At 41.1% G+C, this 15,720-nt stretch overlaps 1 protein-coding gene across 5 annotated transcripts in view; it reads right to left on the bottom strand.

Moving 5' to 3' along the window:
* The window catches only part of DPF3 (D4, zinc and double PHD fingers, family 3), a 109,910-nt gene that overhangs the window by 41,326 nt on the left and 52,864 nt on the right, over positions 1–15,720 (bottom strand). For all 5 annotated transcript variants that reach the window (XM_008945300.1, XM_008945307.1, XM_008945315.1 and 2 more), the window contains 2 exons: positions 12,805–12,883; positions 1,566–1,703 (listed from right to left, as the gene is read on the bottom strand). In XM_008945300.1, the coding sequence (XP_008943548.1) occupies positions 1,566–1,703; positions 12,805–12,883 (217 nt within the window). The remainder of the gene's footprint in view (positions 1–1,565; positions 1,704–12,804; positions 12,884–15,720) is intronic.

The following is a 15,720-nucleotide window of genomic DNA, read 5'->3' as shown; positions in this document are numbered from 1 at the left end:
TGTAGGGGACATCTTTCCTTCCGTGGGCTAAGGCCAGCTGCTCCTTTCTAGCTCTGCCTAATCTCTATCATTTCCTAAGCACCAGAAACATAAGGACTGAGACCGTCTTTGGCCTCCATGACAAGCTGAAGGGCAGGGGACACCATCCTTCTCTGGGCACCTGTGCGAGGCCATTATCAATATTAATTCACTACAGATTTGCAATATACTTGTCAAATGTGTAACTATTACTGACTACTGCGGGCAGAGGATTAAAAAAAAAAAAAAAAAGACTACAGAGATGATGTAAATGCTAAGTAAACAAAAGCTACTGGTTGAACACTGACATTCTCCAGCCTGCCCAAGCAGTTGCTCTCAATGCATTGACAGCTCAAGTTTATCAACAGCTGGAGGAGTCAAAATTACTTTTGCTGTGAACCTACAAAACATGTGAATAACTAAAAGGTAGAGCATAAAAGTGACAGAAACATAGGGACTGCCAAATGGGATCACACTAAACGGCCCTTCAAGCTCAGACAGTGGCTAGCAGCAGATGCTTTGGAGGAAGGAAACCCCCTCCCACACCTCCCTGGGGACTATTATCAATTATCCTGCTTAGAAAGAAAATGTTTTCCTACTTCCATATTTCTTCCAGTTCTTCTTAATGTATCAGAAAGTGTTTGCCTGGATTTTTTTCCCCATAAGCATTTTATTGCTTTCTCCACATTTTTCATTGCATTGAACTAAAATGACACAGTTCACATGGTGATTTGAAAGGACTTTTTGAAAGTGAACAAAGCTATCAACACAAATCCCAAGGTGAAAGCAAACATCACATAGTGTTGCACACTGGAAAGCTGAGAAACCCAGGCTTAGAGACTTACAAAAATCAGTAATAAAACACAGTCTCCTTGGCTCCCAGTTCTGTGCCTAAGAAGCAGAGGAAGAACAGTCAAATAAGGCTACCTGGACCACTAAGATTTCTCTCAGCCCTGTACCAGTATGGGGAATCCAGGCACATTAATTTTTCTCTCATGTTCTAGCTCTCCTCCTTGCAGATCAGTGCTGATTTTTTTTCCAAACTGTAAGTAAGAAGCAGCTTTTGGTAAAGTTGAGGGCAAGTCATTTTGGGGGGAGATGCAGGGGTAAAGGGGATAGGTGCTGTGAATTTCATACCTAAAAAATTGAGACATGGATGAATGTCTCTTATTCAAAAGCAAAACAAAGACAGCTCCCTCAAACCACTGGATGTGTATTTCCTTGACACCCCTGCTAACACCACTGGGAGGCTACTTGATGATGGGCAGGTTGGGCATCTCTTCTTTTCCCCCCTCTCCTTGCCACCTCCTCCCCACAGGAGCAGTAATGGAAAAGTGACTTGCTGCAGAGATAATGCTGGGTTTGAAATGAATTTCTGACTAGCTGAGCCAGCACCCGTGTGAGCTGTGGCTGATTAGCTCCAAGCATCCAGGTCCCAATCACTCACAATGGAGCCAGGCAATCACGCCAGCCTCCGCAAGGCAAAGACAGGGTGGTGGCAACACCCCTGAGAAGGATCTCCAAAGCAAAGGGGAAATGCTACTCACGTTTGTGGTTTTCGTTCCTGTGGACAGGGGAAGAGCGGGTCTCCTGCTCTCGGGCTTCGTCGCCCTCTTCGCTGGCGAGGTGGGTGTGAGCGTAGTGGTAGCTCAGCCCAGGCCTGTTCTTGTAACGCTTGCCACAGACTGGGAAGAAAGGAGATAGGAGGGAGGGGAAGAGAGAATGGAAACATCAGTGTGATCTGCAACAACGGCAGCATCCTCTCAAGCAACGCTCCCTTCTCCCCCGAGAGCAGCACCACACGCTCCATGTGCCTGCCCAAAACTCTTCCAATGGATGCTGGTGAAAGGTGGCAGTCCTGCAGCCACAGGTCCCCAGACAAGCTTTCTTCCCACCGTGCAGCTCTTCCCACAGGCCCAGGCAAATGCACATTCAGTCTCTGCAGCTCACAGAGCCTGAATCCTCTCTGCTAAGATTACCGAGAAGATTGCACATAAAATTCAATAGAATGCCAGTTCCAATGTTGGTGCTCGACAATGCACAGCAATGGGAACTGGACTGAGAAGAAAGGACATTATTTCTTTATTACAGAACTCTGAGAAAAGGAAACAGGTTTGGTTTATTTTATTTTGATTTGTTTTTAAGAAAAAAAACCAGCTTTCTGTAAAAGGGCAATAAGCAGCTTTATTCCTAGTCCAGACAAGGAGACAGAAATCATCCACAGTTTCTTGCTAGAAGGACATGTACTAGTGATAGTAATTCACCTAGGTAAACTTCATATTCAGCATCACAATAAATATTACCATGTGTAACACAGAATCCTCCATCTGAACTTCTGTTTATTTTAGGACTAACTCAACAGATATTAAGAACAAGATCAAACAATTCAGGGTGATGAAAGGTCTACGTTTACACAGGGAGCTCACCGCAAGGACAAGCTTCATCATAAGATTCATTACATAAATTATCAGCTTCCATAAAGTTTTTAATTCATGTTATTGTCTCTAAAAGTTAACTCTTTTCATCTTCAAAGCAGTCTCCAAATGTCCATTTTCTTTTATAGAGCTATTTTGTCTACCAAATATAATTATTGTCATTTTAAAAGATTAGGAAACAAAGGCAAAGAAGCTTAGTGCTATTCCTGAAAATTTTTAGTCCCAGCCCCATTTTCAGTTACTCTATTAGCTTTATTATCCTCAAGGATTTCACACAGGAATAAATGTGATGCTCAGTAGCCTGTCCTGCATAGCTTTCTTAAGAAGATGAAGGAGGTGGTGCCAGAAGAAAGAACAGAACACAGAAGTGTCTAGTTCTCTGTCTTGTTTCTAGAACCCTTGAAAAAATCTCAAAGGGGGAAGTCATCACACACTCCTAAAAACTTTGCTTAAACCCAATACTGAAATTGTGTCCTGCAGTGTATAGAGACACTTACTTCCCATTCCCCAGACACTTGAGTCTGGGAATGTCATAATGCTCCATAAAGCAAGAGCAAACAAAAAAACCAAACCAAATCAAACCCACAAAAGAAAAAAAAAAGAGGCCCACCTCAATTATTCATTTACAGAAAAGTAAAACTTCCATCATTATACTTTTCTGCTGCTACTCACAAAAAGCCAACTGATGGTCCACATTCTGGAACAGATGATAGAAAATTGTAAATCAAAGCCTAGCACGATAACATATTTAATTCTTCATCTCTTCTACCTGATTTGCAAAATCCCTCAAGGAAAACACTTTGCCTTATTAGAAATGTGTAAAACAAAGCCATGATATGAATAAGATGAGTGATGTGGAATACTAGACACTTTTATCCCAGTTTTCTCCTTTCTGCAAGGTGATCACCACACAGTCATCATAACAGGACAAAAGTTTTTTCCAAATGTGATGTGTCCTAAGTCAAACGTTTTAAGTTTTTGAATGTCCTCTTCTAATGTACTTTTGAATGTGCTCTTCTAATGCAAACTGGAGAGGAAGCTACTCCTCCTTCCCTGCAGTCCTGCAGAGCAAAGGACGAGCAGCGGGATGGACGCTGACAGAGAGTCAAACGACAAGGTAGCCACAGCTCTGCAGGATTTTGTCTGCACTTTTCAAAGAGCAGAAAAAGTGTAACACAAAAGTAACCATCAAACTGAAGAGAGCTACAAAATGCTCCCTGTTTATATTATTTCAGAAAGATAAACCCCTCTACTTACGCAAATGTTACAGCATTTCTCAGAACAGAAGGGTTTATGTTTCTAGCAGATTATCTGAGTATCATACCACGTAGCCTACTCTATCCCCTTTACTTGTGTGTGTTTGAAGATGAAAGTTAAAGAATCAGTCTTGTGCTATGAATTCCTGATACTGCTTAAAAGCTTATTTTCTGAGCAGTATTGGGAGATCAGTGCTGTACCAAGAAAGGGTGAGGCACTTCAAGTCAATAGTGGAGTGACACATACTGTCCAACTCTATCTTGCTCTTTCACAGCTTCTTCCTGTGTTGATGCCAACCCAGCTGTAAAATCATCAGGTCTAAAACCCAGTCCCATTTACCTACTAGGGGGAGTTTTAAATTTAAAAAAAAAAAAAAACATTTCTAGATATTCTGCCAGAATTTCCTTCATTCAGCTCTACCTGAAAATATACTCACAATTCTAGCTCTGCTCTTGTTACCTGACAAAAGCACCATGCCCATGAATGTAGGTCTCACGCATCTCACCCCCTCAATGCTAAAAGGAAACTTGCATTCCCTGCAGGAAGTCCAATGCTGTGGCCTTGCCTCCGTTCCCTCCAGGATCCTGCATGGATTGTAGCTGCAGAGTTTAGGATGGCATAGGAGATCAGATGGGTCTGCAGGCTTTCCCTTCTACAGCAAAAAATGTACAAACTCAGGGAAAACTAGCAAGTAGCCATATAAGCTAAGGCAGTAGTCATTCTGCAGCTGAGCCCTTCCCGCTGCCAAAACCCTTTCAGATGCCCTTCAAGGGTGGCAGCAAGCTGAGACTTGCCTGCCTAAAAAGGAATTTGGAGGAGTTTATAACCAGAACTGAGGCAAGCGGGTTCTGTTTACACATCCTTTGTAGGACCAAAGACTTGCAGCTTTCAGCAGCCTTTTTTCTTGGTGTCCAGATATTTTTGCCTTTCAAATTTATGTTCTATCATGGAAAAAGTCTGGAGCAATGCAATGAGTTGAAACTGCAGAGATTTTTCCTATTCCCCAAGCAAATTAGAGTTTTACAGGGGAAAAGGGGCATCATGAAATTAGTCAGGAAAAAGAACCATTAGCTTCAGTAAGACTTGGCTAAGTCAGAACTTCATGGTTTCTCCAATAGATTGAATCTTCCTGAATTTGCCCTAATCTCTTATTTTCCAGATAGAGCACATTTTATTAATCTACCATATCACTGTGCTAAGAAGTAATTTCTATAAAAGGCCAATCATTAATAAACACTTAACATTTCTTCCCACTGCAAGACTGGCTTTTCAAACATTAGTTAATCTTCCTCCACTTTCCTGAGTGGGAAATACTATTCTTATTTCACTTCAGAAAAAAAAGAGAACCACAGGGGGGTTAAGTGACTTGCCCACACAGTGATCTTTTGCCATAACTGGGACTGGAATTCATGAGTTCCAGCATCCAGACCAGTGCTCATACCACATCTTTCTCATTCTCTGAGCTGACAAAAGCATAATCAGAACTGGTTCTCCCAGTTTGAAATGTATGCTGGTGATCAGTTCTTAACGCTATGCAGCTCACACAGAGCAAGCGAGAGTGTGCCTTTCATACACTTTGCTGGGTGGCCTTGCCTTCCTTTCTTTCAGCAGCTTTGACTCTTTTTATCTTTAATTTTCCTTGCTGGATAGGCTCATCATCCTTGCATGTGGTAGATTTCATCCTGAATCTCAACACTGGGAAGTTGACTTGATCTTTAATTAGGTAGCTGAGCCCAATGAGAGCAGTGGGAGTTTGTAGAATGGAACCCACCCCAATTCCCCCTGCGTTCAAAGAATGTATTTTTGCTAGAACCTGATGTGGATGGTGTCTTAGGAATAAGCTGGGTAAATAAGCAGTCAGACAGCAGTGCAGATCAAACACCACAAATGGGGAAGGGGGGGAAGACTTTATTAGGCCACCAGACACTCTCCTGTGAGGAACCTTACTTTCCCCCCAGTCTGAAGACTGAAATGAAGAGGTCACATGACAGCATTACGGGGGTAAAACATAATTTGCAGATAGTTTAATCACAAGCATTGAGTGTTTCATAAAAGAGGGCTCTCTTCTAAGTTCTGGTCTGTAACAGCCTGCAGCTCTTTGGATAAGCAAATTCTCACTCTGTTTACATTTCTCAATGAGTAAAATTAATACAAAATACTTCCCCCCCTTTAAAAGGCGATTTGAAATCTATGACTTGAAAGACTTCCTCATCAAATATTTAATGGCTGTGTTACTGTCATTTTGAAATTGTTACACATTTGGTCCTTGGCAGGCTGTGAGTTATGTTCCAGCCAGCTCTCCACATACATTTTGCACAATCTGTCACCAGTATGAGACAGAAGGAAACAATCCATGTTTTTAGTGGAAACAGGAAACTGGGGGAGTACATGCTTTGGGGATTTTATTTTTTTTTTTTTTTTGGGTCATTGAATCTTGCCCCCTCATTGTCTTTCTTTGCTTTTCTCCTTTGCCTCCTATCCTTTCTTCTCAGCTGGGCTGTGTCAAATGCTAGATCTTAAATTAACTGCTGGCAGGCAGTCATTCCTCAAAGTTATCTTCCCATCCCACCATTTGCTCCACTCCAAAAAAAACATTCCTTGTTTTTGCACTGGTTCAGTAATATAATCTCCCATTCCAGTTATGTCCACACTCTGGCACATCTAGAGAACTCAAATGCTAACGGTGTATTTTGACCTCTGCTGATGGAAAGGCATTAGGTTTGTCCCTCTTCCATCAGCACTGTCATGATGTACACCTCTAGGATTAGAGCAGATATTTAGTAACTCATTTCATAGGGGATTTTCTGTAGGTAGTAAATAGTCTTTGTTTCAGTGCTCACAGAGAACAAGTCCCAGAAGCTACCTGCTTTATTAAGATCACAGGAATGTTGAACTCCAGTGCAAAACATGCACAGATGAACAGTATACACGTCCACATTCCAATAAATTAATTACTAGCAGGAGCCAAGGAGAAAACAGGTAGCCTATATAAGTAGAAAACATTCAGCAATCACTAAACTCTGCTCCACTCTTACCATGTGTTCTACTGCAGACCTGTGTTATGCCAAATTTTAAAGAGGAAAAAAAAAAAAAAACAACAGTGTCCTTGCCACTCTGATCTTGGCTTTTCTACCAATAATGCAATCAGTGAATGCCAAGTATAGCAGCTATGGTGGGACAGTAGAGTTGTTTGTTGGCTTCATCTGAACAATCATCTTATTCAAGATCTTGTTGCTTATTAACTACTTAGGGATTCACTAGAAAGGATAATACCAGGAGATGATTTAGGGCTTAAACTGCTAATAGTCTAAAGGAAAGCTGAAGTCATAATGGAGATTTATGAGAAGCATGTAAAAACATAATGCCATAATCAAAATGTTTTCAAATCAGCTTGTCATAGTGATATTTAACCAGAGGTATGTCCTAAGAAGCAGGAGTTAGTAGTGTTGGACTCTCTTAGTATCTGCAAGAATTACGACAACAGATCAAGTCTCAGAGAACTGGTAAAAATCAAGATAAATCATGATTTATCTTGTAGGCCTTCTGTATTCCAGCAAACCTCCCAGAGAGTCAAAGAGATGTTTGTTAAAATGAGTATGACAGGACCAGGTCCATTTCAAGGAGGTGAGAAGGAAGGCAGGTGAAGTTAGCAAGGTAATTACTGGAACAGCTCCTAAAGAATGGACTTCAAGGAATTGCATTTGGTAAGTCATGCTAGAACAATACAACATTTAACTAGGATTTTCTAAGGAAACTAAGAGAGAGAGATCCATGGAACCCACTGAAACTCAGTGGAATGTGTTCATCTTAAATCACTTGAACTACCCAGAGACTTCAGCCTTCTGTTGGCAGAACCTACAATACATTCAGCAGAGAAAGGCAATGGGGAAGAAAAAAATTAACCCCAAAAGAATGAAATTTCAATGCCTCGCTGGATGATAAACTTACAGAAAAAGCAGGATGTTTCAAGCTATGGTGATTTGGATGGAGGGTCAAGTATTTTTAAAAACAAAGCCATGTTCTGCATAATTATTAGTATTTCAAAGTCAAGTTCAAGGTGTACACTTAGGAACCAAGCCCTATAAGATCTGTAGGCACAACACAAGCAGATAGGCACTTAGTGGGATATTCAGGGAAAACAGTTTAGGAGGCTACCTACGGTTGAAAGGAGAATTAGGAGCCTAACTTTTTTTTTTAAACTTCAAAGGGCACTTCTCTACATCTTCATGCACCCAAAAACATTCATTTGGGGCCAGTGCTTTCCTCTGTTATTAGCATTAATTTGGAGGGTGCAATAGAGAGTGAAAAAAATCAAACATGCAGAGAACTCATTTGGATAATAATAAAAATATATAATATGAGCATCATTAATTTTAAAAATCTTTCAAACAGCAACACAATTAGTAAATATTAATATGACATCTAGTATAAAGAAATAAAACACAGTATAAACAGGACAAAGCAATACGAGGAAACTAAAGATGACAGATACTCTGCCTGAGTAGAAACAGGTTGAACAAAGAAAGAACAAGAAGCTATAACAAATGGAGTATTAAATATGAACTCACATGATGGAGAAGGATGAAAGCTCCTTTGCCACTGAAACATGACACAGCAGAGGAGAGGAGTGTCTTCACTGAGAAAGGGTTTGCTAACCAACCTATTAGGTCAGGTCAGCCATCTCTGTACCTCTCATACAGACAGAGCAAGTTGCATAAATCCAAGTTCTATAAGTAAATGTAAGTTACATGTAAATGTATCAACCATTCATCTTCTGAAAGGCTTCTATCCTCAGGACAGCAAATTCAACTTAGTTCTGGCCACTGCTACTTCAATGAGATCCTTTGGAGATTTTTCAGAGAAAAGAAATGAGCCTAGTAGAAGTGCTGAAGAAAACACAGCTAAAAGAAGCCCCAATAACTGTTCACAGACATGAAAAGAAGAGACTGTTATCCACCATGAACAGAGCAAGAATTGCTGGTCTTAAACTGCAGCAGAGAAAATTCAGGTTAAATAACTAGAGAAACCTGAAAATGAAGTTTTGATAAAAGGATCAGCTCCTACAAAACAGTATGGGATCAGTGTCTCTGGGTACATGGAAGCTTGCATTAGTCACTGATCCTGCAGAGATCATAGGAAGGTTTCAGTCAATTCTCATTTTGCACAAGGAATGGATCTGAATGCATATCTCAGCCTCAGAGGGACTATGAATAAAGGGTAAGATACAAATGTAAGTTGTTATGCTAAAATAGCAGTTTATACAGGAATAAAACTAAAAGGAGACAATGAAATATTGGTAAAAGGAGCAGAAAGAAACAATTCCTTTTGGAGTTGGGTGAGGGAAATCTTCCATAGATAAAGAGAGAGAAAACAAAGGTGGGACTATGTACATAGGTAAGTCTCTGTGAAGAGACTTATTCTCATTCATGAGAAGAATGAAAGGAGACAAGGATGGACAGCAGGAAAGTTAATAACTTGTAGAGATTCAGCACAAACTAACTGCTCTGGCTAAAGGAAGTAGACATCTGGAATCGTGAAGCTCAGATGCTACAACTGAATGCAAATTTTAAGCCAGAATACAAGTTTCTAGATAAAACTCCAGAGAATACTTTTTAAAAATTAGTAAAGAATATATGATAAACAATATGAAAATAGTAGAAAGACTTTTAAGAAAATCTGCTGTGAAAGAACTGATGGTTCCCCAGCTGATTATTTGACAACAACATGTCATCAATGTTTATTACATACCCAGGTATTCACACTTTCCTTCACTCTGCTCCTCCTTTAAAAACCACATGCCCAGTTTATCATGAAGAGCTGTAGTGGTGGATCTTCCACTTCTCTTGCTTGCTGTCAGAGGCTTTGCTTTGCTCCTCAAGCCCTACTTTCACTGTCCTTAAAGGCACCTGCTGTGTCTCCTAACCAGGTATTCCAGCTACGTTTGCGTCTGGTCTCACACAGCAAAGGAGCATTCGGCTGCGTTACCCCTTCCAGCCTGAACCCATCTCACACCAGGGTTCCCTGCTACTTTCATTAACCAAGCATTTGTCTCAAGGGAGCTCAAGGCACAACACTATCCAATGAAAGTGGTTGAAAATCTGACCAGCTAGTTTTCCACTTGCTGATTTGATGAAACGAGGCACTTTATGGTTATGTCAGACATTTTATCAATGCTTTGAATGGTCAAATGTTTTATTCTGCACTTCTGACACAGTAGGTGCTCAATAAAATCAGCTGAAGTTTTTCAGAATATTTCATTCCACAAAACAAGCAACCAATCACCTTTTCTTAAAATCACCAGATCACAAAACACTTTGAGCTTGGACAATCTTCCTCCATATAGTAATTCCATATTTCCAGTTTTAATTCTGGGACCAGTGATAATAGTGGTTTATAGTGGAATGCCTCTTCCAAAGCAGGCAGAACTTCTCAGAAATAACATTGCTGTCTTCCAATACAAGGGGCAGTGTCAGCTGAGTGCTGCTCCTGCATCTCCTTACTGACACACAGACTAGTGTTTTCCCATAGACTTTTTATTACTGATGAAAGCTGGTGTGATATATTCTTGTTTCTCATAAATATGAAAGTGTAACTATGAAAAAAGATCAAAAGGGTTTTTCACCACAAATAATTTTTTTTGTGCCCATGCAGTTAAATAAGAAAATTAATTTGGTTTAGATATGCGTATGCTTTCTTCTTTGTGATCACTTTCCAAATTCGAGTATCAGAACACTTGCAGCAAAGGCATCCTGGAGGTAAATTAAATAATATACAGAAAAAGTAAAGTGTCAACACATTAAGGTAATTATTTATACTAAGAACCTGTTTGTGGGAATCATGTTTTCCCAAACAGTAAACAGATTCACTGCTTTTTGACTTGCATGTTTCCACATAAAACACAACTATCTGCCCAAAACTATCTGCACATGGAGTACTGCAAACCTATTTCTACCCTACCACAATTAGATTGAGAGTTATCTATTAAAATATTTAGCAAATAATTTCAAAGTATCCACCCAAGCAGGAAAGAGGCCTCAACCTAAGCCAATTATTCACAATGAATTGTATGTAATATTTCTACAGAAAGTTAATAAGGGCAGGATATTACTTCAGGATGATGGCATTGCAATTGGGACGGTTCTTTCCTTCTGCTCCACAGTCAGGTAAGAGTTCTGCTACCACAAAACCCTTTTCTCAGCTATCTACAATGGAAAAGGAGAAGTCATCGTGTAAAGTCTGGATTCCAAAACTCCTTATGACTCACCTCTAACTATACGTTTCCTAAAAATGAAAGGAATCAGCCAAATGAAATAGGAACGTTCACATTTCCAAAACCAAAGAGGAAACTTATGCTCCAAAATTTAAGCCAAGGCAAAATTCCATCAGTACAACAATGTACTAGAGCCTTGACTTCAGCACAGATTTCTGCTGCCCGCTTTGGTATCTTTTACATACTCTGTGTAAAATACTGCTCTGCATGTTGTGTGTTCACTCTAAGCTCCAAAAGCAAAGCAAGATCTGACAATAAGGAGTCATTATGTTCAAAATGACTGCCACTGACAAGTGCCCTTGGATTTTGAAGGATGTTCCAGAAAAGAGATAAAGACAGTTATGAATGTACTAGCAGAGAAAAACTGTGGATTTCAGCCAGATACATACTGGACTCCAGAGAAGTCTCTGAAGACACATTTTAGTTCTTCCAACACGCAAGAACAGCTATTTAACCACAGTAGAAATCTCCTGACTCTTCATACCCTACAGAGCTTTTCCTCCTTGATCATGTTTTCAGGCACTCCCGTTAATGTGCAAGCCTTTCCATTTCTGCTTATTACCCTTAGAATATTCACCTTGCTGAAGCAAAACACCCAACATGTCCATCACTGTACTGTGCAGAGTCACTGGGTCTCACCACAAAAGGCTATAATTTGATCACATGGACTATAGCTCTTATTTACTGTGCATGCTCCTTATTTCTTCATGTTTTTAAAATAACCAGGAAATACCTCCACAGACTGACATAGTAACAGTTGGCCTTTTTAGGTCAGTCACACTTTATGATAGGTAAATAGTGAAGACAAAGGCATTTGAATTGTCCTGAAAACCAGAAAATATTTGTGGATCACAGCAGTGAAGACCTCCTGCTATTCTATTAACTTCTGTAAGGTTATTGTCTTCCACGGTAGAAGACACCCAGTAGCATTGTCATTGCATGTACACTCCACAGGAAGCCTTAGAGACAGAAGACCTCAAAAGCATGTGGGTAAGTGGGATAAGGGATAAGTGCCCTTCACAGAGATGACATAGTGAAGCAAAAAAGAATCTCAAAAGAAGGAGGAAAGCACCAAGGTCTAGACCAGAAGAAAAAAAGTACTTTGGTTATCAAATATTGGACTCCTTCCTCATGCAAGGACTCTGACGTCCTTCTTCAGTTTGTGCATTGGGCTCTGGCAGAATTTTTCAGCTGGGGCAATGCCTTACTTCACCTGCAGTCCCACTGTGAGATGTCAAACAGCATGGCCATATTCAAAGGGAATGTGTATCAAAACCAAACCATTGCAGCTTCGTTTGTTTCTTAGGAGGCACAGCTGCTGATGATACCACAAGAATACTTTCTGAGAGAGAGGTGAGAATAAGACCCTCAAATTTTAGCTCAGTGAGATTTTTAAAGGACTGAAGGAAAGAGAATCACCAAATATATGAAGAGATACAACAAGGGTGAAGTACCTTTGTCGGAGATTTTTGTGTTATGCTTTTGTTTGTAACTATCTGAAACAGAGAAAGAAATAGAAGGTGAATCTTATGTGGAGGAAAGGAAGACAAAAGGCAGAGAAGCCAGAAAAAGAGAAGGAGAAAGAGAAAGAAAATATAAGAGATGATTTATTATAAGGCAAAGGGAAGTGGAGACTTGCCGAGGACTTAATTATATTTCCTTCATGCAAAAATACCAAGAGTAGCAGCAGCAGCAGCTGGTGGCAAACATGCAAGTCAGAGAGCAGCAGAATATTTTGCTGGAAGGGAAAAAGATGAAGCCCTGAGTGCACCGTGCTAGTAGGACCAGGCTGGAAGCAGAATCAGCTGTCTGGGTGCTACTTACTGTCACAAACATAGGGTTTGTCATGATCATCCTGGGAGGCAGCATCATTCCGTCTCCTGCCACCTCCAGATCCCCGAGCCTACAAGGACAAGAGGAATGTTAACATTATTCCATCACCACTCAGGTCTCCTTGTGCCCCTCACCCTCCTCTGAAAAATGTGCAATATAAACTAAACAAATCCTCAGCTTCCATACAGGTTTGTCAAGGGTAGGCTTGACCCTTCATCTCCTAAGATATGCACTATGTTAATGGACCTTGTAATGCAGTGGAGATCCCCTCCACAGGTAACCCAAACTGTTCATCCATAGCAGTAGGTCACTGCCAGCACATATTCAGTCGAGTATTGTCACACATTCATTTCTGAAGATGTTCAAATACCTTGCTGAACTGAATATTATTGAATTAATAGATGAACAGGTGTTAGAGGAAAAACACAACCATTAAATCAGCCAGAAAACAGGCCCCAAATAAAACAGAGGTAAAATTATTTCCTTTAATACTTTCAAAGGGGGGGTGGTGTTAGGTTTGGTCTGGTTTCTTAGCTGAAAAGCAATGTTTTGAAATGGCCTTCTGGGACAAAGATATCATGGCTAATTATAAAATGGAGCTTTGGTCAGTTAGTGGAAAAGATTAGGTAACATGGCTACCTGCAGCAAGAGAGAACAGGAGTTACCCAGAAAGGTCTCTCTGCAGTTCTGCCTTCCTACAACATACCAGGCTGGCAGCCCTGGAAACTGAGAAACTGTATCTCCATGGCACAGGCTGCTCTGTCCTGAGCTCCAGGGGTAAGAGTGGAATTCAGCATCAAAGCTTCTTGGTCCCGACCCTTCTCTGCTGAGATGCCAACAAGGGGACAGCTCATATCTGTCCAATGGTAGAGGCTGTGATGTGGAACTGGGACAAGGCCTTCAATTCTTTCATGTTCACTAATGCACAGTGTGTAGAAGACAATTTTAGACTCTATCTTTATTTGAGGAAGTGATCTGCAGGTGTATGGCTAAAGAGCCCTTTATTAATTCTGCCAGCTACTCTATTCCTGGGTAAAAGCAACAAAATTGTTCCTGCTGCTTCTCTTATTAAACTGTTGATGTTTCTCACCCTAGACAGGGCTGCCTGACTCAAATCCTTCAAGATTTTACATGTGAAAATAAGAAAGGGACAGAGCTTTGTCAAGTAAAGCTGCAGAAGATGTAGAAATTCTGAGAACTCTAGTATCCCAGACACAATGGAGTCATAGGAGCTCTGTCCCTCTTCTATGGATTTGGAACTGAACTAGCACTATTCAAGCTCCATTCCATTGGACACCTTTAGAGAAGGAAGAAGGAAGTTTTACACTGACCTACCAAAGTCTCTCAAAAAGGGGATTTATAAAAACTTCACATATTATTTCCCTGGGATTGCTCAGGTTTAACTCTTAGCACAGTCCTGAAGGAAAGACATGGATTTGCAGCTGTCTGGATGGGGTAAATACTATTAAGTATTACAAGTATAGCTCTGCCTTCTGCAAAGACCTCTGTGCAGATCAGCACACGCATGTAGAGTGAGATTTGTAAGGGTGAACTGAAAAGCAGTTTCACCCTGGAAAAGGCTCCAGCAACAACTGTTTGGTGGAAGCTGCTTTACTGACCATATCACATAAAATCATCTTACTAGTCTGCAATATTTTCTCTCTTCTCGCCAGCTCTGTAAAACCCCTCTGGGCTATGAAATCAATCCCAGGCTAGTTGCTTTCTTCCCTCTCTACTGCAAAATGTGCTGCAAGCTGAATTTCAGTCCATGGCAGCTCCTATACAACCCTCAGCTCATCAGAGAGTCTTCACAGAGACAAGTAATTGGGCCTTAATAATTATTTCTATTGGCACCTGATTTCCCTATCTAACCAGCTGCATTGGCTTTTCAGGGCTGTAAAAAAGCTGTAAAGACTTGTTTTTGTCACTAGTCGGTAGGTCTGACTCTGCTTACACCCCGAGAACGGATCTGTTGAGTAAGAAGGTACTATTTTTACATAGGCACCTTTCAGAACAGGATGGTAATTTAAGGTCTGTTGCTCGGAGTTTCGCTAGTCTTAGAGGCAGCTGGTTCCCTTCAAACCCTCCCCTCCAGAACCACGAGGGTTCAACGTTCATGTCATGACCACACGTCAGACACACTTTTTCATACACTGAACACATGGGGATTTTTCAAGTCAATGACTTTCAACGGGACTTGGGTTCCTACATGTCTTTGGTGCTTTGGAAATTGTCCCGTGGGACATGCAGCTGATGAGCAGACAATCTGTACAGGGGCAGCTACGTTCCTCTCACGTCTCCTAGCAAACTATCCTACCCAGCTCCCACCACATTCTCCCTGCCCAGCAAAGATACTAAAAAGCTCCTCCCATAAATCCATCTCTTTGGCCTTCAGTGACCTTCCTAATGCTCCCACGACTTCAGGGTTAGCCTTGAGAGGACACTGAATCGAGTGGCTGCCCCAAAGGGCACAAACTGAGTGCCCCATGCTTGCTGTCAGCACTGCAGTCTGTTGAATTCAGTCATCCACGACTGCCTTAATTCTCCTGATGGGATGCAGCAAAGACTACAGGATTTGACATGTGAGGCCTGGGAGCCATGGCACAGCAGCCTTGAAGCAGCCCTGAAGCAGGCAGAGAGAGTAGCCAGAGGGACAGATGGAGAGTCCAGGATTAAAAATAAAATCTAAAGGAAGGGACATGTGCAATTTGGAAAGTCCAGAGCAGTAATTCTGTCACATTAATCCTGTATCGATGCTGTCAGCCCTTCTCACTCCTTCTCTCAATCCCCAAAGGCCACACTCTGCAGGATCTAGTTTCCTATGCATGTCCTTCCCCTCTTCTGCCCTCTAAAAATACCCTAACTGATTCCTTCCCAGAAACAAAGTGCTGCCCAGGTTTCATGTCC

Source organism: Merops nubicus, unplaced genomic scaffold (genome assembly GCF_000691845.1).
Source record: "Merops nubicus isolate BGI_N331 unplaced genomic scaffold, ASM69184v1 scaffold7300, whole genome shotgun sequence".
Taxonomy (NCBI): Eukaryota; Metazoa; Chordata; class Aves; order Coraciiformes; family Meropidae; genus Merops; species Merops nubicus.
The sequence above is the reverse complement of the archived record's forward strand: the minus strand, read 5'-3'. Positions and strand labels throughout refer to the sequence as shown.